Source organism: Phyllopteryx taeniolatus, chromosome 7 (genome assembly GCF_024500385.1).
Source record: "Phyllopteryx taeniolatus isolate TA_2022b chromosome 7, UOR_Ptae_1.2, whole genome shotgun sequence".
NCBI classification, from domain to species: domain Eukaryota; kingdom Metazoa; phylum Chordata; class Actinopteri; order Syngnathiformes; family Syngnathidae; genus Phyllopteryx; species Phyllopteryx taeniolatus.
In genome coordinates this window covers 1,644,278-1,670,604 of record NC_084508.1, presented here as the reverse complement: position 1 = coordinate 1,670,604, position 26,327 = coordinate 1,644,278, and the positions used below count along the sequence as shown (strand labels likewise).

General features: G+C 47.8%; 2 protein-coding genes across 3 annotated transcripts in view; one reads left to right on the top strand and one right to left on the bottom strand.

The window, feature by feature from the left end:
* ntmt2 (N-terminal Xaa-Pro-Lys N-methyltransferase) overlaps positions 1-14,491 on the bottom strand; it is a 101,189-nt gene extending 86,698 nt beyond the window's left edge. The window contains exon 1 of the mRNA XM_061779137.1: positions 14,270-14,491. Within this exon, the coding sequence (XP_061635121.1) occupies positions 14,270-14,375 (106 nt within the window). The 5' untranslated portion in view covers positions 14,376-14,491. The remainder of the gene's footprint in view (positions 1-14,269) is intronic.
* kifap3a (kinesin-associated protein 3a) overlaps positions 13,894-26,327 on the top strand; it is a 98,638-nt gene continuing 86,204 nt past the window's right edge. Inside the window, exons 1-4 of one of the 2 annotated variants that reach the window (XM_061779134.1) lie at positions 13,894-14,205; positions 20,565-20,696; positions 20,847-20,992; positions 21,094-21,152. In XM_061779134.1, the coding sequence (XP_061635118.1) occupies positions 14,165-14,205; positions 20,565-20,696; positions 20,847-20,992; positions 21,094-21,152 (378 nt within the window). In that variant the 5' untranslated portion in view covers positions 13,894-14,164. Of the gene's footprint in view, positions 14,206-20,562; positions 20,697-20,817; positions 20,993-21,093; positions 21,153-26,327 lie in introns of those variants that run through there. The other variant, XM_061779135.1, reaches the window with a different exon arrangement.

Genomic DNA, 26,327 nt, shown 5'->3' with positions numbered 1-26,327 from the left:
TAGAAAAATAACCTCATCCTTATGCATTTCAAATAATGAGACATGCTCTTATTAAATTGATCAATACATATCCCTGGTGTTCTATAAATACAAATAACAATTTTATTTTGGGATTTTTCAACATTGATTTTGATGGGGCGGAACAGTGAACAACTGGTTAGCACATCTACCTCACAGTTCTGAGGACCGGGGTTCAAATCCCGGCCCCGCTTGTGTGGAATTTGGATGTTCTCCCCGTCCCTGCGTGGGTTTTCTCCGGGTACTCCGGTTTCCTCTGACCTCCCAAAAACATGCGTGGTAGGCTGATTGACGACTAAATTGCCCGTAGGTGTCTGTGTGAATGGTTCTTTGTTTATATGTGACCTGTGATTGGCTGGCGACCAGTTCAGGGTGTACCCCACCTCTCGCCCGAAGATGGCTGGGATAGGCTCCAGCATGCCTGCGACGGCAGTGAGGATTAGCGGTATAGAAAATGGAAGGATGGATGATTTTGATGGTTACACCCATCCATCCATCCATTCTCTACCGCTTATCCGTGTCGGGTCGCGGGGGCAGTAGCTTCAGCAGGGACGCCCAGACTACCCTCTCCCCAGCCACTTCATCCAGCTCTTCCGGGGGGATCCCGAGGAGTTCCCAGGCCAGCCGAAGGATGTAGTCTCTCCAGGGCGTCCTGGGTCGTCCCCGGGGTCTCCTCCCGGTGGGACATGCCCGGAACACCTCACCAGGGAGGCGTCCGGGAGGCATCCGAATCAGATGCCCCAGCCACCTCATCTGGCTCCTCTCAATGCGGAGGAGTAGCGGCTCTACTCTGAGATCCTCCCGGATGACCGAGCTTCTCACCCTATCTCTAAGGGAGAGCCCGGACACCCTGCGGAGGAAACTCATTTCGGCCGCTTGTATCCGGGATCTTGTTCTTTCGGTCACGACCCACAGCTTATGACCATAGGTGAGGGTAGGAACGAAGATCGACCGGTAAATTGAGAGCTTCGCCTTTCGGCTTAGCTCTTTCTTTACCACAACGGACCGATACAAAGTCCGCATCACTGCAGACGCTGCACCGATCCGCCTGTCGATCTCCCGTTCCATTCTTCCCTCACTCGTGAACAAGACCCCAAGATACTTGAATTCCTCCACTTGGGGCAGGATCTCATCCCCGACCTGGAGATGGCATGCCACCCTTTCCCGACTGAGGACCATGGTCTCAGATTTGGAGGTGCTGATTCTCATCCCAGCCGCTTCACACTCGGCTGCGAACTGCTCCAATGAGAGTTGGAGGTCACGGCTTGATGAAGCCAACAGAACCACATCATCAGCAAAAAGCAGAGATGCAATACTGAGGCCACCAAACCGGACCCCCTCTACGCCTCGGCTGCGCCTAGAAATTCTGTCCATAAAAGTTATGAACAGAATCGGCGACAAAGGGCAGCCTTGGCGGAGTCCAACCCTCACCGGGAACGAGTCCGACTTGCTGCCGGATATGCGGACCAAACTCTGACTCCGGTCGTACAGGGACCGAACAGCCCGTATCAGGGGGTTCGGTACCCCATACTCCCGAAGCACTCTCCACAGGACTCCCCGAGGGACACGGTCGAACGCCTTCTCCAAGTCCACAGAACACATGTAGATTGGTTGGGCGAACTCCCATGCACCCTCGAGGACCCTGCCGAGGGTGTAGAGCTGGTCCACTGTTCCACGGCCAGGACGAAAACCACACTGCTCCTCCTGAACCTGAGATTTGACTTCCCGACGGACCCTCCTCTCCAGCACCCCTGAATAGACCTTACCAGGGAGGCTGAGGAGTGTGATCCCCCTGTAGTTGGAACACACCCTCCGGTCCCCCTTCTTAAAAAGGGGGACCATCACCCCAGTCTGCCAATCCAGAGGCACTGTCCCCGATGTCCACGCGATGTTGCAGAGGCGTGTCAACCAGGACAGCCCCACAACATCCAGAGCCTTTAGGAACTCCGGGCGAATCTCATCCACCCCTGGGGCCCGGAGCTTTTTAACTACCTCGGTGACCTCAAACCCAGAGATAGGAGAGCCCGCCTCAGAGAACCCACACTCTGCTTCCCCATGGGAATGCGTGTCGGTGGAATTGAGGAGGTCTTCGAAGTATTCTCCCCACCGACTCACAACGTCCCGAGTCGAGGTCAGCAGCGCCCCATCCCCACTATACACAGTGTTGGTGGTGCACTGCTTTCCTCTCCTGAGACGTCGAATGGTGGACCAGAATTTCCTCGAAGCCGTCCGGAAGTCTTTCTCCATGGCCTCACCGAACTCCTCCCATGCCCGGGTTTTTGCTTCAGCGACCACCAGAGCTGCATTCCGCTTGGCCAGCCGGTACCCATCAGCTGCCTCAGGAGTCCCACAGGCCAAAAAGGCCCGATAGGACTCCTTCTTCAGCTTGACGGCATCCCTCACCGTTGGTGTCCACCAACGGGTTCGGGGATTGCCGCCACGACAGGCACCGACCACCTTACGGCCACAGCTCCGGTCGGCCGCCTCAGCAATGGAGGCGCGGAACATGGTCCACTCGGACTCGATGTCCCCCGCCTCCCCCGGAACATGAGCAAAGTTCTGTCGGAGGTGGGAGTTGAAACTCCTTCTGACCTGGGATTCTGCCAGACGTTCCCAGCAGACCCTCACAATACGTTTGGGCCTGCCACGACGGACCGGCATCTTCCCCCACCATCGGAGCCAACTCACCACCAGGTGGTGATCAGTTGACAGCTCCGCCCCTCTCTTCACCCGAGTGTCCAAGACATGCGGCCGCAAGTCCGATGACACGACCACAAAGTCGATCATCGAACTGCGACCTAGGGTGTCCTGGTGCCAAGTGCACGTGTGGACACCCTTATGCTTGAACATGGTGTTCATTATGGACAATCCGTGACGAGCACAGAAGTCCAATAACAGAACACCGCTTGGGTTCTGATCGGGGGGGGCCGTTCCTCCCAATCGCGCCCTTCCAGGTCTCACTGTCATTGCCCACGTGAGCATTGAAGTCCCCCAACAGAACAATGGAGTCCCCAGCGGGAGCGCTCTCCAGCACCCCCTCCAAGGACTCCAAAAAGGGTGGGTACTCTGAACTGCTGTTTGGTGCATAGGCACAAACAACAGTCAGGACCCGTCCCCCCACCCGAAGGCGGAGGGAGGCTACCCTCTCGTCCACCGGGGTGAACCCCAACGTACAGGCGCCGAGCCGGGGGGCAATAAGTATACCCACACCTGCTCGGCGCCTCTCACCATGGGCAACTCCAGAGTGGAAGAGAGTCCAACCCCTCTCGAGAGGACTGGTACCAGAGCCCCAGGTGTGTGTGGAGGCGAGTCCGACTATATCGAGTCGGAACTTCTCGACCTCACACACCAGCTCGGGCTCCTTCCCTGCCAGAGAGGTGACATTCCACGTCCCTAGAGCCAGCTTCTGTAGCCGGGGATCGGATCGCCAAGGTCCCCGCCTTCGGCCACCGCCCAGCTCACACTGCACCCGACCCCTATGGCCCCTCCCACAGGTGGTGAGCCCATGGGAAGGGGGACCCACGTTACCCTTTCGGGCTGTGCCCGGCCGGACCCCATGGGTGCAGGCCCGGCCACCAGGCGCTCGCCTTCGAGCCCCACCACCAGGCCTGGCTCCAGCGGGGGGCCCCGGTGGCCCGCGTCCGGGCAAGGGAAAACGAAGTCCATTGTTTGTCGTCATCATTAGGGGTCTTTGAGCCGTGCTTTGTCTGGTCCCTCACCTAGGACCTGTTTGTCATGGGTGACCCTGCCAGGGGCATAAAGCCCCAGACAACTTAGCTCCTAGGATCACTGGGACACACAAACCCCTCCACCACGACAAGGTGACGGCTCAAGGAGGGGTTGATGGTTACACATTCCATCAAATTGTCTACAACCATTGTCATAGCATCAATCATACTGCATTCAACAGCAGTCTTTGCAAAAGGGGAACATCGCCTGATCTTTTATTTCAAAGCCCTCTCATCCCCTCCACCGTGCAGTTCCTTATCATTTTTCAAACAAGCCTCTGAAATAGCTATCACAGTAAACCTTTGTTTGAACTGTTTCAGATCCTCTTTAATTCATGATAAATTTCTGTAGACTTCTTCTTTTCCTTTCGGCTTGTTCCTTTCGGGGTCGCCACAGCGCGTCATCCTTTTCCCTGTAAGCCTATCTCCTGCATCCTCCTCTCGAACACCAACTGGCCTCATGTCTTCCTTCACGACATCCATCAACCTTCTCTTTGGTCTTCCTCTAGCTCTCTTGCCTGGCAGCTCCATCCTCATCATCCTTCTCCCAATATACTCACTAGTTCTCCTCTGGACGTGTCCAAACCATCGAAGTCTGCTCCCTCTAACTTTGTCTCCAAAACATCGAACCTTGGCTGTCCATCTGATGAGTTCATTTCTAATTTTATCCAACCTGGTCACTTCGAGAGCGAACCTCAACATCTTCATTTCCGCCACCTCCAACTCTGCTTCCTGTCGTCTCTTCAGTGCCACTGTCTCTAATCCATACATCATGGTTGGCTTCACTACTGTCTTATAAACTTTGTCCTTCATCCTAGCAGAGACTCTTCTGTCATATAACACACCTGACACCTTCCTCCACCCGTTCCAACCTGCTTGGACCCGTTTCTTCACTTCCTGACCACACTCACCATTGCTCTGGACGGTTGACCCCGAGTATTTAAAGTCCTCATTCCTTCCTAACTCTTCTCCCTGAAGCCTCTCTCTTCCCCCTCCACCCCTCTCATTCATGCACATATATTCTGTCTTACTTCGGCTAATCTTCATTCCTCTGCTTTCCAGTGCATGTCTAACTGTTCCTCCACCTGCTCCCTGCTTTCACTGCAGATTACAATGTCATCTGTAAACATCATGGTCCACGGGTCCATGTTGCTCACAAAATACTCACTTCTGTCCTGAGTCTAGCCTCCACTACTCTTTCCCATAACTTCATTGTGTGGCTCATCAACTTTATTCCTCTATAGTTCCCACAGCTCTGCACATCACCCTTGTTCTTTAAAATGGGCACCAGCGCACTTTTCCTCCATTCCTCAGGCATCTTCTCACACGCTAGAATTCTATTGAACAAGCTGGTCAAAAACTCCACAGCCACCTCTACTAGATGCTTCCATGCCTCCACATGAATGCCATCAGGACCAACTGCCTTTCCATTTTTCATCCTCTTTAATGCCTTTCTAACTTCCCCCTTACTAATCGTTGCCACTTCCTGATACACCACACTTGCCTCTTCTACTCTCCCTTCTCTTTCATTTTCCTCATTCATCATCTCCTCGAAGTATTTTTTCCATCTAGCTAGCACACTGCTGGCACCACAATATATTTCCATCTCTATCCTTAATCACCCTAACCTGCTGCACATCCTTCCCATCTCTATCCCTCTGTCTGGCCAGCCTGTATAGATCATTTTCTCCTTCTTTAGTGTCCAACCTGCCATACATGTCAGCATATGCCTCTTGTTTGGCCTTTGCCACCTCTACCATTGCCCTATGTCGCATCTCAATGTATTCCTTTCGCCTCTCCTCGGTCCTCTCAGTGTCCCACTTCTTCTTAGCTAACCTTTTTCCTTGTATGATTTCCTGTACTGTGAGGTTCCACCACCAAGTCTCCTTCTCTCCTTTCTTGCCAGAAGATACACCAAGCACTCTCCTGCCTGCCTCTCTGATCACCTTGGCTGCAGTGGTCCAGTCTTCTGGAAGCTCCTCCCGTCCAGCGAGAGCCTGTCTCACCTCTTCCCGAAAAGCTGCACAACACTCGTGCTGTCTCAGCATCCACCACATGGTTCTCTGCTCTGTCTTTGTCTTACTAATCTTCCTCCCCACCACCAGAGTCATCTTATACACCACCATCCTATGCTGTCTAGTCACACTCTCCCCTACCACAACCTTGCAGTCGGTAACCTCCTTCAGATTACATCGTCTGCACAAGATGTAATCCACCTGCGTGCTTCTACCACCGCTCTTGTAGGTCACCCTATGTTCGTGCCTCTTCTGGAAAAAAGTGTTCACTACAGCCATTTGCATCCTTGTTGCAAAGTCTACCACCATCTGTCCCTCCAAGTTCCTTTCCTGGATGCAATACTTACCCATTACTTCATCACCCCTATTTCCTTCACCAACATGTCCATTACAATCTGCACCAATTACGACTCTCTCTCTCTGTCTGGGATGCTCAGAACTACTTCGTCTAGCTCCTTCCAGAATTTCTCTTTCACCTCGAGGTCACATCCTACCAGTGGGGCATAGCCACTAATCACATTATACATAACACCCTCAATTTCAAGTTTCAGCCTCAACACTTGATCTGATATACTTTTCACCTCCAAGACATTCTTAGCCAACTCTTCTTTTAAAATAACCCTGACTCCATTTCTCTTCCCATCGACACCATGGTAAAATAATTTAAACCCTGCCCCTAAACTTCTAGCCTTACTGCCTTTCCACCTTGTCTCCTGGACACACAATATATCAACCTTTCTCCTAATCATCATGTCAACCAACTCCCGAGACTTTCCTGTCATAGTCCCAACATTCAAAGTGCCCACATTCAGTTCTCGGCTCTGTGCTTTCCTCTTCTCTTTCTGCTGAAGAACCCGCTTTCCACCTCTTCTTCTTTGACCCACAGTAGCTGAATTTCCAGCAGCGCCCTGCAGTTTGACGGCGCTGGTGGCGGACGTTGTTTACCCGGGCCATGACCAATCTGGTATGGAATTCTTTGGATGAACGCTCATATTTGGTAAGTGGGGTAAGACGCCCGCTGTCCATAATTCCCTTCCTGACCACGAGAAAGAGCCAATTTTAATATCGGCTCTTTCCTTATGTCCTTGCAACCTCATTAAACCTTGTTTAGAAATGAAATCATTTTACTGGTCAGCGAAAATCGGATTTTGAGGTTTATTTAATATTTTGACCCTACAAAATAAGCCTCTGTGATTTTTTTGTTTTTGTTTAAAGGCTATATGCATACCCAAACTTTTAAATACTAACATGAGAGTCTTGGGGAGGGTGATCAATTAGTTTGAATAGAAAATACCAAATACTTTTTTTGTGATATGTAAAACTGTAAAAGTATGACTTTGTGGGGAAGACCCCCCCACACCCATATGCGTAAGCCGACCCCATCCATCCATCCAACCATCCATTTTCTACCACTTATCCGAGGTCGGGTCGCGGGGGCAGCAGCTTTAGCAGGGACGCCCAGACTTCCCTCTCTCCAGCCACTTAATCCAGCTCTTCCAGGGGGATCCCAAGGCGTTCCCAGGCCAGCCGAAGGATGTAGTCTCTCCGGCGTGTGCTGTGTCGTCCCCGTGGTCTCCTCCCGGTGGGACGTGCCCGGAACACTTCACCAGGGAGGTGTCCGGGAGGCATCCGAATTAGATGCCCCAGCCACCTCATCTGGCTCGTCTCGATGTGAAGGAGCAGCGGATCTACTCTGAGATCCTCTCGGATGACCGAGCTTCTCCCCCGTTCTCTAAGGGAGAGCCCGGACACCCTGTGGAGGAAACTCATTTCGGCCGCTTGTATCCTGGATCTTGTACTTTCGGTCACGACCCACAGCTCGTGACCATAGGTGAGGGTAGGAACGTAGATCAACCGGTAAATCGAGAGCTTCGCCTTTCGGCTTAGCTCCTTCTTCACCACAACGGATCGATACAAAGTCCGCATCACTGCAGATGCTGCACCGATCCGCCTGTCGATCTCCCGTTCCATTCTTCCCTCACTCGTGAACAAGACCCCAAGATACTTGAACTCCTCCACTTGGGGCAGGATCTCATCCCCGACCTGAAGAGGGCACGCCACCCTTTTCCGACTGAGGACCATGGTCTCAGATTTGGAGGTGCTGATTCTCATCCCAGCCGCTTCACACTCAGCTCCGAACTGCTCCAGTGAGAGTTGGAGGTCACGGCTTGAAGAAGCCAACAGAACCACATCATCTGCAAAAAGCAGAGATGCAATACTGAGGCTACCAAACCGGACCCCCTCTACCCCTCGGCTGCGCCTAGAAATTCTGTCCATAAAAGTTATGAACAGAATCGGTGACAAAGGGCAGCCTTGGCGGAGTCCAACCCTCACCGGAAACGAGTCCGACTTACTGCCGGATATGCGGACCAAACTCTGACTCCGGTCGTACAGGGACCGTACAGCCCGTATCAGGGGGTTCGGTACTCCATACTCCCGAAGCACCCCCCACAAGACACCCCGAGGGACACGGTCGAACGCCTTCTCCAAGTCCACAAAACACATGTAGACTGGTTGGGCGAACTCCCATGCACCCTCGAGGACCCTCCCAAGGGTGTAGAGCGGGTCCACTGTTCCACGGCCAGGACGAAAACCACACTGCTCCTCCTGAATCTGAGATTCGACTTCCCGACGGACCCTCCTCTCCATTACCCCTGAATAGACCTTACCAGGGAGGCTGAGGAGTGTGATCCCCCTGTAGTTGGAACACACCCTCATGTCCCCTTTCTTAAAAAGGGGGACCACCACCCCAGTCTGCCAATCCAGAGGCACTGTCCCCGATGTCCACGCGATGTTGCAGAGGCGTGTCAACCAGGACAGTCCTACAACATCCAGAGCCTTGAGGAACTCCGGGTGAATCTCATCCACCCCCGGGGCCTTGCCACCGAGGAGCTTTTTAACCACCTTGGTGACCTCAACCCCAGAGATAGGAGAGCCCGCCTCGGAAAACCCAGACTCTGCTCCCTCATGAGAAGGCGTGTCTGTGGAATTGAGGAGGTCTTCGAAGTATTCTCCCCACTGGCTCACAACGTCCCGTGTCGAGGTCAGCAGAGCCCCTTCCCCACTATACACAGTGTTGGTGGTGCACTGCTTCCCCCTCCTGAGACGCCGGATGGTGGACCAGAATTTCCTCGAAGCCGTCCGGAAGTCTTTCTCCATGGCCTCACCGAACTCCTCCCATGCCCGAGTTTTTGCTTCAGTGACCACCAAAGCTACATTCCGCTTGGCCAGCAGGTACCCTTCAGCTGCCTCAGGAGTCCCACAGGCCAAAAAGGCCCGATAGGACTCCTTCTTCAGCTTGACGGAATCCCTCACTGTTGGTGTCCACCAACGGGTTCGCAGATTGCTGCCACGACAGGCACCAACCACCTTACGGCCACATCTCCGGTTGGCCGCCTCAGCAATGGAGGCGCGGAAAATGCTCCACTCGGACTGGATGTACCCCGCTTCCCTCGGAACATGAGCAAAGTTCTGTCGGAGGTAGGAGTTAAAACTCATTCTGACAGGGGATTCCGCCAGACATTTCGAGCAGACCCTCACAATACGTTTGGGCCTGCCACGTCGGACCGGCATCTTCCCCTACCATCGGAGCCAACTCACCACCAGGTGGTGATCAGTTGACAGCTCCGCCCCTCTCTTTACCCGAGTGTCCAAGACATGCTGCCGCAAGTCCGATGACACGACCAGAAAGTCGATCATCGAACTGCAACCTAGGGTGTCCTGGTGCCAAGTGTACGTGTGGACACCCTTATGCTTGAACATGCTGTTCGTTATGGACAATCCGTGATGAGCACAGAAGTCCAATAACAGAACAGCGCTCGGGTTCTGATCGGGGGGGGGCGTTCCTCCCAATCACGCCCTTCCAGGTCTCACTGTCATTGCCCACGTGGGCATTGAAGTCCCCCAGCAGAACGATGGAGTCCCCAGCGGGAGTGCTCTCCAGCACCCCCTCCAAGGACTCCAAAAAGGGTGGGTATTCTGAACTGCTCTTTGGTGCATAGGCACAAACAACAGTCAGGACCCGTCCCCCCACCCAAAGGCGGAGGGAGGCTACCCTCTCGTCCACCGGGGTGAACCCCAACGTACAGGCGCCGAGCCGGGGAGCAATAAGTATACCCACACCTGCTCGGCGCCTCTCACCGTGGGCAACTCCAGAGTTGAAGAGAGTCCAACCCCTCTCGAGAGGACTGGTACCAGAGCCCAAGCTGTGCGTGGAGGCGAGTCCGACTATATCTCTTCGGAACTTCTCGACCTCACACACCAGATCGGGCTCCTTCCCTGCCAGAGAGGTGACATTCCACGTCCCTAGAGCCAGCTTCTGAAGCCGGGGATCGGATCGCCAAGGTCCCCGCCTTCGGCCACCGCCCAGCTCGCACTGCACCCGACCCCTATGGCCCCTCTCACAGGTGGTGAGCCAATGGGAAGGGGGACCCACGTTACCCTTTCAGGCTGTACCCGGCCGGGCCCCATGGGCGCAGGCCCGGCCACCAGGCGCTCGCCTTCAAGCCCCACCTCCAGGCCTGGCTCCAGAGGGGGGGTCCGGGCAAGGGAAACCTGAATCCATTAATTGTACTCGTCATAGGGGTTTTTGGAGCCGTGGTTTGTCTGTTTGTCACCTAGGACCTGTTTGCATAAAGCCCCAGACAACTTAGCTCCTAGGATCATTGGGACACACAAACCCCTCCACCACGATAAGGTAACGGCTCAAGGAGGGGGCCCCCGACCCCATGTTTTTGAATATCTCGCCTTGCTAATGTTATATTTCTGAGAAAGTATGCACACAATCATCTAACATATCAATCTATTAACAAATCAACGGTAAGAAATGTATTATTACCAGTTTAAAAAAGCTACATAGCTGACTTTGTCATGACAATAGCATTATTAAGCTATATGAGACTTTTATATTAAACTATAAACCCCAATTCCAATGAAGTTGGGATGTGTAAAATGTAAATAAAAACAGAATCCAATTTTTTGCAAATCCATTTTAACCTATTATATATTCAATTGAATTCACACAAAGACAAGATATTTAATGTTCAAACTGATAGACCTCATAGTTGTTTTGTTGTTGTTGTTTTTTGTGTGCGCAAATTTTCAATTATTTTGAATTTGATGCCTTCAACACGTTTCAAAAAAGCTGTGACGGTTCATGAACTAGTTCATATTTTGGGCGAACGTGAACTGAACATAGTTCAGTTCTGCCTGATAAACGTTATTGAGAATGCACTCATTCTGGCATCTGTGAGCGGTTTTCGAATTAAATTGCATTTTCATTCAAGAGTGCCAGGTTTTGTTAGGGATTTCCAGGACAAAACCCAGCTGAACAAACTATAAATAAACCTTCCTTTGTCGGGGGATAAACGTCATATTTGGCAACTGATTTAGTGAGGCTGGCATTCATGTTTCCACGCGCGAGGTGCATTCATCGTCACTCCGTAAATGGGAGCAAAGGTTAGGAAAGGTTCTTTGTTCGGAAAATTTTTATTTGTATCAGAATGCTTTAGTTAAAACACTGTACGATTGCACTGTCAAAATATGGAATTTATTTTCTTTTGTAATATAAAACTAGATAAGATAAATATAGTCAGTCAGAGCTGATAGCAGCTTTGCTAGGCTACAAAGTTATCAATGTCCTGTAACCAATGTTGCTGTCATACTGTGTTGCGTGTTTTGGTTTGCACGTTAAGGATAAAAGTTCTGTTTTTGTTTTAATTCCTAATTTTTAAAAAGACCATTTAAGCAAAAAAGGTTTTTCTCATGTTTTTGAGTTTGTAGGGTGAAAGCTGCAGCTGGCTACTAGTGTGGACTGAATGGGTGGCAAGAATGGGGAAACGAAATGCCATTATTTTGAGGGCAATAGCTGCACTTGTGTATTTTGGCACCACTAATTTTCAATGGGAGACAGGTCTGGACTGCTGGCAGGCCAGTCCTAGAACTCAAATTTTGCATGCCATAAATGTTTTAAACTGAGGGTCACACACTCATGATCTACTAAACTCAAAGCACCAGCACAGGTTTCCCCAGGTGTCATTAAATTGCTTCAGTTTGGTTCAATTGTCTCAGTTGGGTTTAATATGGGGAAGACTGCAGACTTGACAACTGGACAGAAGACTGTCATTGATACCCTCCATAGGATGGGTAAGCCACAAAAGTTCATAGCTAAGCAGGCAGGCTGTTCACATAGTGCTGTGTCCAAGCATATCAATGGAAAGTCTAGTGGAAGGACAAAATGTAGCAAGGGCAGATGCACCAGCAAAAGAGATGACCGTGGGCTTCATCGGATTATCAAACAGAGAAGATTCAAGAATCTAGCAGAGATCCAGACAGTGTGGAATTAGGCGGGAGGCACAGCTTCAAAAAAGAGCACATTCAGACGCATCCGGGAGATGGGCTACAACTGTCGGGTTCTTCAGGTCAAGCCACTTCTGAGCCTGAGCCATCGTAGGAAGCGTCTCAACTGGGCCAAGGAGAAGAAGGATTGGACTGGCCAGTGGTCCAAGGTCTTCTTTTTCTGATGAAAGTGTGCCTTTCATTCGGGAATCAAAGTCCAAGGGTTTGGAGGAAGACGGTTAAAGAACAGAACCCAAGCTTCTTGAGGTCCAGTGTGAAATATTCACAGTCAGTCATGATTTGGGGTGCAATGTCCAGTGCAGTTCTTAAATCCAAGGTCACCCCAACAGTCGACCAGAATGTTTTAGAGGGCTTCGTGATTCCTTCTGCGGAGGATCTGTATGGAGATGCAGATTTCGTCTTCCAGCAGGACCTGGCCCCTGCCCATACCACCAGAAGCACCAAAACCTGGTTTGATGCCCATGCCATCACCGTGCTTGACTGGCCAGCCAACTTGCCGGATCTAAACCCCATTGAGAATCTATGGGGTATTATCAAGAGGAAAACCTGGGGCACCAGACCCAAAAACAACGGTGAACTGACAGCAAGCATGAAGGAAATCTGGGTTTCCATAACTCTTAGGCAATGCCACAGGCTGATTGCCTCAATGCCACGGCGCATCGAGGCAGTGATTAAAGCAAAGGGATTCCCAACCAAGTATTGAAGATTGACATATTGTTATGAAAGTACCATATTTTGATTGATTTAATGTCAACCTAATTTATTTCTTTTTTTCTACAAAAACTGAGAAGTAAATGGTGATTTCTTCACAGCATTCTAATGTTTTGACTTCCTGGTTTCGTGGGTTTGATGAGCTAGAAGCCCAAATTATGTAAAAATAAACAAATAAATACAGTTCTTGAAATTGTTTAGATTGTGGGCCCTGGATGTATAACCTATGAAAGTTTAACATTTTGAATGGAATTATGGAAATAAATAAACATTTCCATGATATTAAATTTTTTTTGGAAAGGGTCTGTATAGCAGTAATGATGTCTGGTGTTGTCCCTAGTCATATACAGTAGACCACACGTCATATCGTCATTTGTCATTATTTCTTTTACAGGATAAGTTGTGACAGGGAAAAGGTGAGTACAGCAGGCTACGTACTCTGAAGACCCTCATCCAGGATGCTGCAAAATCATTTCTGCAGCCAAATGCGATAGCTAAACATAGGTTTGACACACACATTAGACTAAATGAGTCCACTGAAATATGTACAGGAGGATGAAGAACCTTACAATAAATTCAAAGTATGTTCATTAGTATGTTAATTATGAATAAAAAAATATTTCAACAGGAATGTGTGTTTATGGTTGTGTGTTGATGGAGGGGGGTTGGGGGGAGTGTTCTGTTGCGTTTAGGACTATTATTTCCGAGGGGCTGTGAATGCATCGCTCTGCACATTGTGGGGGAAAGAGGAGAGAAAAAGAGAGAGCCTCGAGGTGAATTGATTTAAAAGTACAGTACATTGTTCACCATGCTCCTCTTCTTTTCCTTGTTTATATTAATTTGATTATAATTTCTTTTGAATAAGATAGCTGGGTTATGCTCCAGCGCTCCCGCGACCCTAGTGAGGAGAAGCGGCTCAGAAAATGGATGGATGGATGGAATTTCTCATGGGTTTTTTTTGCCACCCAATGTTTGGCGCCCCCTCGAGGCCGCGGCCCACTTAGCGTTCGCTGACCCCGCCCCCTGAATGCAATCATCAACGTACACTAACTTGAACAAAGCCGGTGTTTGGAAACTTAAGCAAGCTGTGTGTTTTTTTTAAAATTAATTCCATGAAAACTTGTCATTTTCCATCAGAGCGCAACAATATATGTAATTACTGCCACTTTATAGATATAGTCCATTCCTATATCTACGGTTCAAGTCAAAGGAAGAACGTGCCGGTCACGTGATCAGAGCTCCCGCAGACGCACCTTGGGAGGTTCGTCGACCGAGTCGACGTCGTCACGTCTGCGCAGCCGAGAAGGCCCGTGGCCCTTCCTTTCCTATCAAAAGATGGACACTTTGCAAACCGGGGATCCGCGCTATCTTAAAAGGTAACGGCTTTTCGTGCTAGCTTGAAAGCTGTTAGCATGGTGAGCTAACATCTCCCTTCCTTACCACAAGCGAAGCAGGAGCTCGCCTTCACCCGAAAGGCTTGGCCGTTGGAAATTGCAGGGCAACATCCCCCCGAAAAGCTCGATGTCATTGATTCTGCCAGCCTCATCCCGCTCCGCAATCACCGGTCACGTTAGCAGTCTCAGTGGTGACCCTGCTTGCTTTTCGGTGGAATGGGAGACGCCCGTCGTGTGTCATTTAGAAATCCGAGAAAACCTCATTGATAATAAACCTCTCTTTGACGATAGTGTCCCCACCAGGTCAGGCAACAAACGCAAACATTTGATTTCGCACGACAAGCTAAAAACATTCAGACAGACAAGCTCACAGTACAACCATCGGCACTTTTCCTCAGCATCGTACAAATCCTTTAAAACCAATTAAAATGAAGCACAATCAGTCTGTTTTGGGATCCCCAGCTGCTTGAAAGTCAGTTTAAATTGTTCATTCACTAAAAAACCCGGTCCTTCGTTTCTAGCTGAGCGCTTTTCAATTGTCAATCCAAAAAAAGAAAAATGGACTGTTATTAGTTTTTAGATCCGGCACAAAAACAAAACATTTAGATTTTTCATATTTCAGTATTCGGCTCAAATCCAAAAATCCTTAATTGGATAAAAAGATGCAGGATTACTCTGGAAATGTAATACAATTACAATTGAGGTTCTTTAAACTCTTGCACGGAATCATCCACGCGCATGACCTGCACCTGATATAACAACGGTACATTCAAGTCGCAAGATTTTCCCAAAACTACAGTCTGTCAAAATGCTGAGTCTACTTGGAATGACGACAACACACCAACAATTTACATTATCAGTTCTGGAGAAATGTAGTTTTTTTTTTTTTTTTTTGTCTGGGGGGGAAAAAAATCATTTTTGGGAATGTTTTTGTGTGATAACACCTTGAGAAAATCTGGTTTTAAAAAAACTACAACCTTCAATTTAGAGTAAAGCAGTATACAGTGGACTCCCGCATACTCCTGGTTCTGCACCCGCAGATTCACCTTTACTCAGATTTTTATTTTTCAATTGTTTTTGTTCCTTTGTCTTTTTTTCTCTTTGAATGAATCAACCATGAAAACGCTGATTGGTGGTTTATCCCCTTTTATTCAAGGTTTGGGGTTTAAAAAAAAAAAAAAAAAAAAAAAAAATCAATGCAATTATAATGGCTGTAAATTATCCATGGATTTTCACTATTCACGGTTTGTCCCTGTTCCCCGTAAATATTGGAGGTGCACTGTAACTTCATTATTTCTCACAGGGCCAGTTCTACACATGCATACTTGAGGCGGCAGACTGACGTGTTAAGGTGGCATCATGTGACAGCATAATTTAATTTCATGTGAATATTTAATTTCATTATTTACAGTGGGTATGGAAAGTATTCAGACCCCCTTAAATTTGTGCACCCTTTGTTATATTGCAGCCATTTGCTAAAATCATTTAAGTTGATATTTTTCCTCATTAATGTACACACAGTACCCTATATTGATAGAAAAGAATGGAATTGTTGAAATTTTGGCAGATTTATTAAAAAAAGAAAAACTGAAATATCACACAGCCAAAAGTATTTAGTAGAAGCACCCTTTTGAGCTAATACAGCCATGAAGTTTTTCACACCTGGATTTGGGAATCCTCTGCCATTCCTCCTTGCAGATCCTCTCCAGTTCTGTCAGGTTGGATGGAGAATGTTGGTAAACATCCATTTTCAGGTCTCTCCAGAGATGCTCAATTGGGTTTAAGTCAGGGCTCAGGCTGGGCCATTCAAGTCACGGAGTTGTTCTGAAGCCACTCCTTCGTTGTTTTAGCTGTATGCTTAGGGTCATTGTCTTGTTGGAAGGTGAACCTTCGGCCCAGTCTGAGATCCTGAGCACTCTGGAGAAGATTTTCGTCCAGGATATCCCTATATTTGGCCGCATTAATCTTTCCTTCGATTGCAACCAGTCGTCCTGTCCCTCCAGAAAAACACCCCCGCAGCATGATGCAGTCACCACCATGCTTCACTGTTGGGACTGTATTGGACAGGTGATGAGTAGGGTGAGAATTAAGGCCAAAAGGTTCTATCTTGGTCTCATCAGACCAGATAATCTTATTTCTCACCATCTTGGAGTCCTTCAGGTGTTTTTTTTTTTTTTTTTTTTTTTTTTTTTTTCTCTCATGTGTCTTGCACTGAGGAGAAGCTTCCGTCGGGCCACTCTGCCATAAAGCCTTGACTGGTGGAGGGCTGCAGTGATGGCTGACTTTCTAGAACCTTCTCCCATCTCCCGACTGCATCTCTGGAGCTCAGCCACAGTGATTTTTGGGTTGTTCTTTCCCTCTCTCACCAAGGCTCTTCTCCCCCGATGGCTCAGTTTGGCCAGATGGCCAGCTCTAGGAAGGGTTCTGGTCGCCCCAAACGTCTTCCATTTAAGGATTATGGAGGCCACTGTGGTCGTAGGAACCTTAAGTTTATTTTAAGTTTAACCTTAAGTTTATTTAATTTTTTGTAACCTTGGCCAGATCTGTGCCTTGCCACAATTCTGTCTCTGAGCTCTTCAGGCGGTTCCTTTGACTTCATGATTCTCATTTGCTCCTAAATGCACTGTGAGCTGTAAGGTCTTATATAGACAGGGGTGTGGTTTTCCGAATCAAGTCCAATCAGTCTAATCAAACACACCTGGACTCCAATGAAGGTGTAGAACCATCTCAAGGATGATCAGAATAAATGGGTGGGTTTTATGAACTGGAAGCCCAAGCACCCGAGTTAAATATGAGTGTCACAGCAAAGGGTCTGAATACTTAAGGCTGTGTGATATTTCAGTTTTTCTTTTTTAATAAATCTGCAAGAAATTCAACAATTCTGGTTTTTTTTTTTCCTGTCAATTCTGGGGTGCTGTGTCTTCATTGAGGAAAAAAAAGAACAATGATTTTAGCAAATGCCTGCAATATAACAAAGACTGACAAATTTAAGGGGGTCTGAATACTTTCCGTACCCAATGTATTATACTGCTAACATGGCATCTTTCACTACATAACGTCATGCATTGCAAGCTTTGCTTCTCCAGCCACTGTGATGTTAACGCCTCTACACAAATCACGTGAACCGGACCGCTTGAATAACAATAATACGCAAATGAAGACGAAATTAAAAAGTGCTTAAGGTACCCAAATTTAATAGATTAAACCTTTATAGGTCACTCATGAAAATACTTGAGATTTCAAAATTTGTATGATGTTCCTCTCTCCGTTTATTTTCGTTGAATTGCACACGCTACTGTGCCCGGCCCCGCCTTTTAAAGATGCATGGATTTACACAGACGTGACAATATATAAAGTATCCACCCACCCACCCATCCATTTTCTTCTTCATATCTAAGGTCAGGTCACGGGGACAGCAGCTTAAGCAGGGAAGCCCAGACTTCCCTCTCCCCAGCCCCTTCATCCAGCTTCTCAGGGGGGGTCCCAAGGTGTTCCTAGGCCAGCCGAAGGACGTAGTCTCTCCAGCGTGTCCTGATTCGTCCCCGGGGCCTCCTCCCGGTGGGAAGTGCCTGGAACACCTCACCAGGGAGGCGTCTTGAAGTCATCCTAATCAGATGGCCGAGCCACCTCATCTGGCTCCTCTCAATGCAGAGGAGCAGTAGCGCTACTCTGAGCCCCTCCCAGATGACCGAGCTTCTCACCCTATCTCTAAGGGAGAGCCCAGACACCCTGTGGAGGAAACTCTTTTCGGCTGCTTGTATCCGCGCTCTTTTTCTTACGGTCATGACCCACAGCTCGTGACCATAGGTGAGTGTAGTACTATAGATCACCCGGTAAATCTTCACCACGACAGACCGATACAGAGTCCGCATCACTGTAGACGCTGCAGAGCTCTGCCTGTCGATCTCCCGCTCCATTCTTCCCTCACTTGTGAACAAGACCCTGAGATACTTGAGCTCCTCCACTTGGGGCAGGATCTCGTTCCTAACCCGGAGAGGGCACTCAACTATTTTCTGACTGAGGACCATGGGCTCAAATTTGGAGGTGCTGATTTTCATCCCAGTCACTTCACACACTATCGCGAACCATTCCAGCGAGAGTTGGAGATCATGGCTTGATGAAGCCATCAGAAGCACATCATCTGCAAAAAGCAGCGACGTGATACTGATGGCATCAACCCTGACACCCTCAAACCCTGGCTGTGCCTAGAAATTCTCTCCATAAAGCTAATGAACAGATTTGGTGACAAATGGCAGCCTTGGCGGAGTGCAACTCTCACTGTAAATGAATCTGACTTGCTCGTACAGAGACCGAACACACCGTATCAGGGAGTCCGATACTCTGCTTCCTCACGGGAAGGCGTGTCGCTGGAATTGAGGAGGTCTTCAAATATTTCGGCCCACAGACTCACAGCGGACTCCTGAGTTGCGGTCACCAGCGCATCGACCCCATTATAAACAGAGTTGATGGTGTGCACTGCTTCCCCCTCCTGTGATGCCGGATGGTGGACCAGATTTTCCTCGAAGCCATCGAGAAGTCGTTCTCCATGGCCTCGCTGAACTCCCACACCCGAGTTTTTGCATCCGCGACCAACAAAGCTGCGTCCCGCTTGGTCGTCCGGTACCCATCAGCTGCCTCCCGAGTCCCACAGGCAAAAAAGGCATGATAGGACTCCTCCTTTACCTTGACAGCATCCCTTACCGCTGGAGTCCACCAACGGGTTTGGGCATTGCCCCCATGACAGGCACAGAGTACCTTACAGCCACCGCTCCGGTCGTCCGGCTCAACAATGGAGGCACAGAACATGGTCCACTCAGACTCAAGGTCCCCCGTCTACCCCGGAATGTGGGTGAAGTTCTGTCAGAGGTGGGAGTTGAAGCTCCTTCTGACAGGGGAGTCTGCCAGACATTCCCAACATACCTTCAAATACATTTGAGTCTGCCAGGTCGACCAGCATCTTCCCCTACTATTGGAGCCAATTCACCAACAGGTGGTGATCGGTTGACAGCTCCTTCCCTCTCTTCATCCGAGTGTCCAAGACATAAGGCCGCAAGTCCGATGACACGACCATAAAGTTGATCATTGCACTGCGGGCTAGGGTGTCTTGGTGCCAATTGGAGATGTGGGAACCCTTATTTCTGAACATGGTGTTTATGGACAATCCACAATGAGCACAGAAGTAAAATAGCAGAACACCACTCTGGTTCTGGTTCCTTCCAACCACGCCCCTCCAGGTCTCACTGTCATTGCCCACGTGAGCATTGAAGTCCCCCAGCAGAATGAGGGAATCCCCAGCAGGAGTGCTCTCCAGCACCTCCTCCAAGGACTCTAAAAAGGGTGGGATTACTCTGAAGTGCTGTTTGTTGCAGATGCACAAAGAACAGTCAGCCGAAAGCGGGGGGAGGCTACTCTCTCGTCCACTGGGGTAATCCCCAACGTACAGGCACCGAGTAGGGGGAGCAGTAAGTATGCCCACACCTTCTCTGCACCTCTCACCGTGGGCAACTCTATCCATTTTCTGTACCGCTTATCCTGAAAAAAGAGTCCAACCCGTCTCAAGAGGACTGGTACTGGAGCTCAAGCTGTGTGTGGAGGTGAGCCCGACTATACTGTATCTAGTCAGAACTTCTCAACCTCTCACACCAGCTCAGGCCCTAGAGCCAGCTTCTATAGCTGAGGATCGGACCGCCAGGGTCCCCACCTTCGACCGCCAGACAGCTCACTATGCACCTGACCCCCTTGGCCCCTCCCACACGTGGTGAACTCATGAGAAGGGGGAGACCAATTGCCTCTTTGGGCTGTGCCCAGCTGGGCTCCATAGATGCAGGCCCGGCCACACCAGGCGCTCGCCTTCGAGCCCAACCTCCAGGCCTGGCTCCAGAGGTGTGCTCCGGTGACCCGTGTCCGGGCAAGGGAAACTGCGGTCCATTTGTTATTCATAATAGGGGATCATTTGAGCCCTGCTTTGTCTGGTCCCTCACCTAGGACTGGTTTGCCATGGGTGACTCTATCAGAGGCATGAAGCCCCAGACAACTTACAGTAGCCCCTAGGATCATCGGGACACACAACCCCTCCACCATAAGGTGACGGCTCAGGGAGGGGCTATATAAAATATTTTATCATATTTATATATTTTATTCCTGCAGTTGATTTCTTTGTGTGTGTGTGTGTGTTAAAATACATTTACAGTGTGTTTTAAAAAAAGGTGTTTTAATAAGTTTAAAATGTATTCAAAGTATGTGGGAGGGTAAAACTATGTGAAGGTTTTTTTATTTGTTGTCTCTGTCTGGAATGAAAGCCCCACAATAAACTGTGGTCTATTTGCATTTCTCCATCACAGGAAAGTGAAGGGATGTACTCTCGATGTCCACCCAACAGAGAAAGCCATTGTGGTCCAGTATGAGGTCGAGGCAATGATACTTGGAGAGCAGGGGGATGCCATGGTTGGAGGTCGCAAAGAGTGTCAGAAAATGTAAGAAATGTTGTTTTACTTTGACTGTGCACAAGTCTTTTAAATATATACAATGTCTCAAGGCTAAGAAGAATATGCAATGATTATCTTCATGACAGGTTTTTATTCTACTGAACTATAGGCCGTGGAATATGTTTCTCTACCCCACAGCATTCGTCTGAAAAGCTTGAATTCCAACACAGACACATCATCGTTGGCTCAGAAAGTGATGGAAGAATGTCATTTGATTCATCCCTCAAAACTTAATGAGGTTGAACAACTGCTGTTCTACCTTCAAAACCGCAGACAGCCAAATGGTAATGAAGAGTTTACCAAATATACAGTTGAAATTTCTATGACAAGGATTCTAAATTCCTTGATGATTTGCATTGTCTTTTTTGTACCTTGCTGTTCACAGATGACCAAGAAAAAAAACGTACCTCACCTCGAGATTTTGCACCTTATGCAGCTGTCGAGGTAATAAATAACGAGGAATGTTGATTACAATATTGGCACAGTTTGAGTGCAAACACTGGTGTGCATTGGTGGGAAGGGATGTAGTACAAATATCAGTACAAATGTACGAGTAGATTTTTCAGGTATATGTATTTAGACACGTGGATAAACTTGTTGGTACCTCTCTGTTAATGGAAGAAAAACCCACAGTGGTCACAGAAATAACAATGGATCCCCGATCCAACTTTTTCACTTCCGATCCAATACCGATATTGCAGCCTTGAATTTTGTCTGATACTAAGATCTGTCCGATCCGATATCAGCAGTAATCAACATATTTAATTTATTTTTTCCATAAAGGAAAAAAAAAAATCACTGCTCTAGTCAGATCGTGTATTCTAATAAGTCAGGTCCAACCAACTTTACATGACAGAAATGATGGGTGCTAAGTTACTGTAATTAAATTATTTTTAATTAAATGACTTCACCCACACCAAAATTTTAGAGCAGGATTTGACAGAACATTGGCATGATTACGTACAACCGTTCGTACTACCACTCTCTTGCTAGGCTACATAACATTTTTGTTGCCTGCTTGCGAAACGTATAGTATTCCAAGTACGTGAACATACCTCAAAAAAGCCTTTACCGAACGTCCTCTCCTGTCCTGAGCGCCGGTGACCAACAACACACGTTTTTCCCCATTTTGTCCTTACAATATAGTCTGCGCGATCCACTTTTGTTGTTGTCGCCACGGTAACGAGTGTATCCGGTCACATTTGAGTTGACAAGATAAAGCCCAGTGATCGTAAAAAACAGGATGCGGTGGTATCGGAATTCAAGATTTTATTGCAGTCCTCTGACAATAAACAATCTTGAAAGAGCATATTTGTCTTGTAGTCTGATCAGGGCATTACGTGTTGGCTGTCTCAGACATGTTGTCTGTTCCACACTGGCAACGTTTTTTCTTTTTCTTTTTTAAAATAACTTTATTGGCAGTCAGATATTTATAGGACTATGCCAAAAGACATGCGACAAGGCTGAAAATAAACTAGCTTTTGTATTCAGATATACTGTGCACGATGGCGACGCGGAGTAAATGTCTTTTGCGGAGCGATCAATGACATCATTGATCGGATCGGCGAATTATGACAAAGCCGATCAGCATAAAATGCTATTGGCGGATTAAAATCGGTGTAAAGTCTACAGAGCACCTTAATTTCTTCACTCGTTATATTGCAGCCATTTGCTAAAACCATTTACTGCATTTTCTGCACTATAAGGCGCACTTAAAAGCCTTTTTAATTTTCTCACAAATTGACGGTGCGCCTTTTAACCCGCCGCGCCTTATGTGTGCACTGAGTTCAAAAATCTTTAAAAATGTTGTTGTGCGATTTTGGTAAGCGCGCCGCTTCATTGACTGTCGGACCATTTCCTGCCAACATAGGGATGTAATACGTACAGTACATATGCTTACCTCCGCCACGCCTCCGGTAGATATACTGTACTACCGGTATGCTGCAAAACATTTGTTTGGCTAAGGACCCCTGAAAATGGCGAAGAGACATGTTTACTAGGCACTACAGGCTACCAGTTTCGCGGTTGTAAATGGGAATAGAGCAGCCGTGAGAGAATTCAAAATCAAGCACAAGAACAGCCGGGAGAAGCGTCTCTACAGTCACCATTCGACTGAAGGCAATAACGATAGCACAAGACATAAAGATCGAACACTTTCAAGGAGGTCCGTCTTGGTGCTTTCGTTTTATGAAAAGGTGCCATCTCACATCCGCGCAAGGACTACCGACTATCCTGGACGAAAACATTCTCCAGAGGGCTCGGGACCTCAGACTGGGTCGAAGGTTCACCTCCAACAAGACAATGACTCTAAGCACCCAGCAAAAATAACGGAGGAGTGGCTTCAGAACAACTCCGTAACTGTTCTTGAATGGCCCAGCCAGACCCCTGACTTGAACCCAATTGAGCATCTCTGGAGAGACCTGAAAATGGCTGTCTACCAACGTTCGCCATCCAACCTGACATAAGTGGAGAGGATCTGCAAGGAGGAATGGCAGAGGATCCACAAATCCAGGTGTGCATCGTTCCTGAAAAGACTCATGGCTGTATTAGCTCATAAGGGTGCTTCTACTAAATACTGAGCAAAAGGGTCTGTATACTTGTGGCTGTGTGATATTTCAGTTTTTCCTTTTTAATAAATCTGCAAAAATGTCAACAATTCCGTTTTTTTTTTTGTCAATATGGGGTGCTGTATGTACATTAATGAGGACCAAAAAATGAACATGAACTTCAATGATTTTAGCAAATGCATGCATGTTTAGACTCTCAAAAAAGCATTATTTTCTTTGAGAACAGCATGGCGAACAGCGCATTGCCACGGTAACAGTCAAAAAGTCATAAACGTTGTAACATCATGAAGGCCTTAACAGTCTGAGCAAATATTAGTTAGAGCAGGTAATGCCTGGATCAGACTACAAGATAAATTTGGTCTTTCACGATTGAACTATTTAAAAAAAAAAAAAAAAAAAAAAGACAGTGGCAACACTACACATGTATTCAGAGAAAACCGTAACCTGTCTTTTATGGTCACTGGGCTTCTTGTCAAAGCAAACACAGTCAGGTAGGCGTCACCAGAAAACAGTCCTCAGGAAAAGACGTTTTGGGCTATCCATTAAAGGATTGGTTGAGGGACGGGACGTTCATGTACTTTTAATGCGATACGGCTTGCAAGCAGGCAAGAAAACGTTATGTAGCCTAGGAAGCTAGTGCTAGCGTTCTGTTGAATAATGCTCTAAAGTCTCTGTAAACATTGCTTTGGGCACGTGAATAAATGTTGACAACGGCAAGCACGGAAGGCGATTCACCGGTCACAATACGCAAACCAATTGGTCGACGTCAAGGTCTCGGAGAGTTGTTTGAAGATGAAGTTGAAGCTATCCCAAAAATCAAACATGCTAGACTTTTAATTTTGGGATTGTTAGGTCAAACTGCTGGGCGTGGATTATGTCACATTACAAGAAATTGCGTTGTTGCCGAACAAATAGGTCGGGCCCGATCTGGGAAATCTCCGGCGATAGCTAATCAGGCCAATATCGGGGCTAAAGTCCTGTAGTCTGATCTAGGCATTAACTTGCTAGCGGGAGAACAACAAAGTATGAAACATGTCATTTTCTTGTGCCAGTATTTTTTTTGTCTTATTATTTTGTTGGTACATAGATGCCCCTATGTGTGAACTGTCAAGTGTGTGAAATTTTGAAAAGATATTGCAATATGGAGGGACGGTGGAAGACTGGTTAGAGCGTCTGCCTCGCAGTTCTGAGGACCAGGGTTCAATCCCCGGCCCTGCCTGTGTGGATTTTGCATGTTCTCCCCGTGCCTGCGTGGGTTTTCTCCGGGCACTCCGGTTTCCTCCCACATCCCAAAAACATGCGTGGTAGCTTGATCGAAGACTCTAAATTGCCTGTAAGTGTGAATGTTAGTGCAAATGGTTGTTTGTTTATGTGTGCCATGCGATTGGCTGGCAACCAGTTCAGGGTGTACCCCACCTCTTGCCCGATGATAGCTGGGATAGGCTCCGGCACGCCCGAGATCTTAGTGAGAAGAAGCGGTTCAGAAAATGGATGGATGGATATAGCAATCTGGAGTCAAGTTCCAACAGCTTTTCAGGTCATGGCGAAGCATCAAAATTCACTGGCCACACCTGCTGAAACGTCACAATTTTCGTTTTTATTTTCATTAAATTTTTATTTTTTACAAAGCATGATTGATGTCTTGAGGCTTTACCGACAAAATTTCAGGTGGATGTGGTGAACGTGGGCCGGCACGGTGGCCGACTGGTTAGCACATCTGCCTCCCAGTTCTGAGGACAGGGGTTCAAATCTCGGCCCCACCTGTATGGAGTAGACTGCAGACTTGACAACTGTACAGAAGACTGACATTGATACCCCCCATAGGATTGGTAAGCCACAAAGGTTTATAGCTAAGCAGGCTGGCTGTTCACCATGCTGTGGCCAAGGATATCAATGGAAGGACAAAATGTGGCAGGAGAAGATGCACTAGCAAAAGAGATGACCGTGGGCTTCAGCGGATTATCAAACAGAGAAGATTCAAGAATCTAGGAGCGATCCAGAAAGAGTGGAATGAGGCGGGAGTCACAGCTTTAAAAACCACCACATGCAGACTCATCCGGGAGATGGGCAACAACTGTCAGGTTCCTCTGGTCAAGCCATTTCTGAGCCTGGGCCAATGTAGGAAGCGTCTCAACTGGGCCATGGAGAAGGAGGACTGGACTGTTGGCCACCTCTCTTCCGATGAAAGTAAAGTGTGCCTTTCATTCAGGAATCAAAGTCCAAGGGTTTGGAGGAAGACTGGTGAAGAACAGAACCTCAGCTGCTTGAGGTCCAGTGTGAAATATCCACAGTCAGTCATGATTTGGGGTGCAATGCCCAGTGCAAGTGTTGGTACACTCTGCTTTTTTAAATCCAAGGTCACCGCAACAGTCTACCAGAATGTTTTAGAGGGCTTCTTGATTCTTTCTGCGGAGGATCTGTACGGAGATGCAGATTTCGTCTTCCAGCAGGACCTGGCCCCTGCCCATACCACCAGAAGCACCAAAACCTGGTTTGATGCCCATGCCATCACCGTGCTTGACTGGCCAGCCAACTTGCCGGATCTAAACCCCATTGAGAATCTATGGGGTATTATCAAGAGGAAAACGAGGGGCACCAGACCCAAAAACAACGGAGAAGTGACAGCAAGCATGAAGGAAATCTGGGTTTCCATAACTCCCAGGCAATGCTATAGGGTGATTGCCTCAATGCCACGGCGCATCGAGGCAGTGATTAAAGCAAACGGATTCCAAACCAAACATTGATTAACATTGTTCTGAAAGTATATATTTTGATTGATTTTAATGTGACCCTAATTTATTATTATTATTTATTTATTTTTTTTTACAAAAACTGAGACGTAAATATTGATTTCTTCACAGTGTTCTTATTTATTGAATTCCTGATTTTGTGGGTTTTATGAGCTGGAAGCCCTGAATCTATAAGCTGTGAAAGTTGAATTTTTTGAATGTAATTATGAAAATAAATAAACTTTTCAATGATATTCAAATTTTTTGGAGAGGGTCTGTACACGTGCACATCGCCGTAAACGTCATATCTATTATGCGAGAGG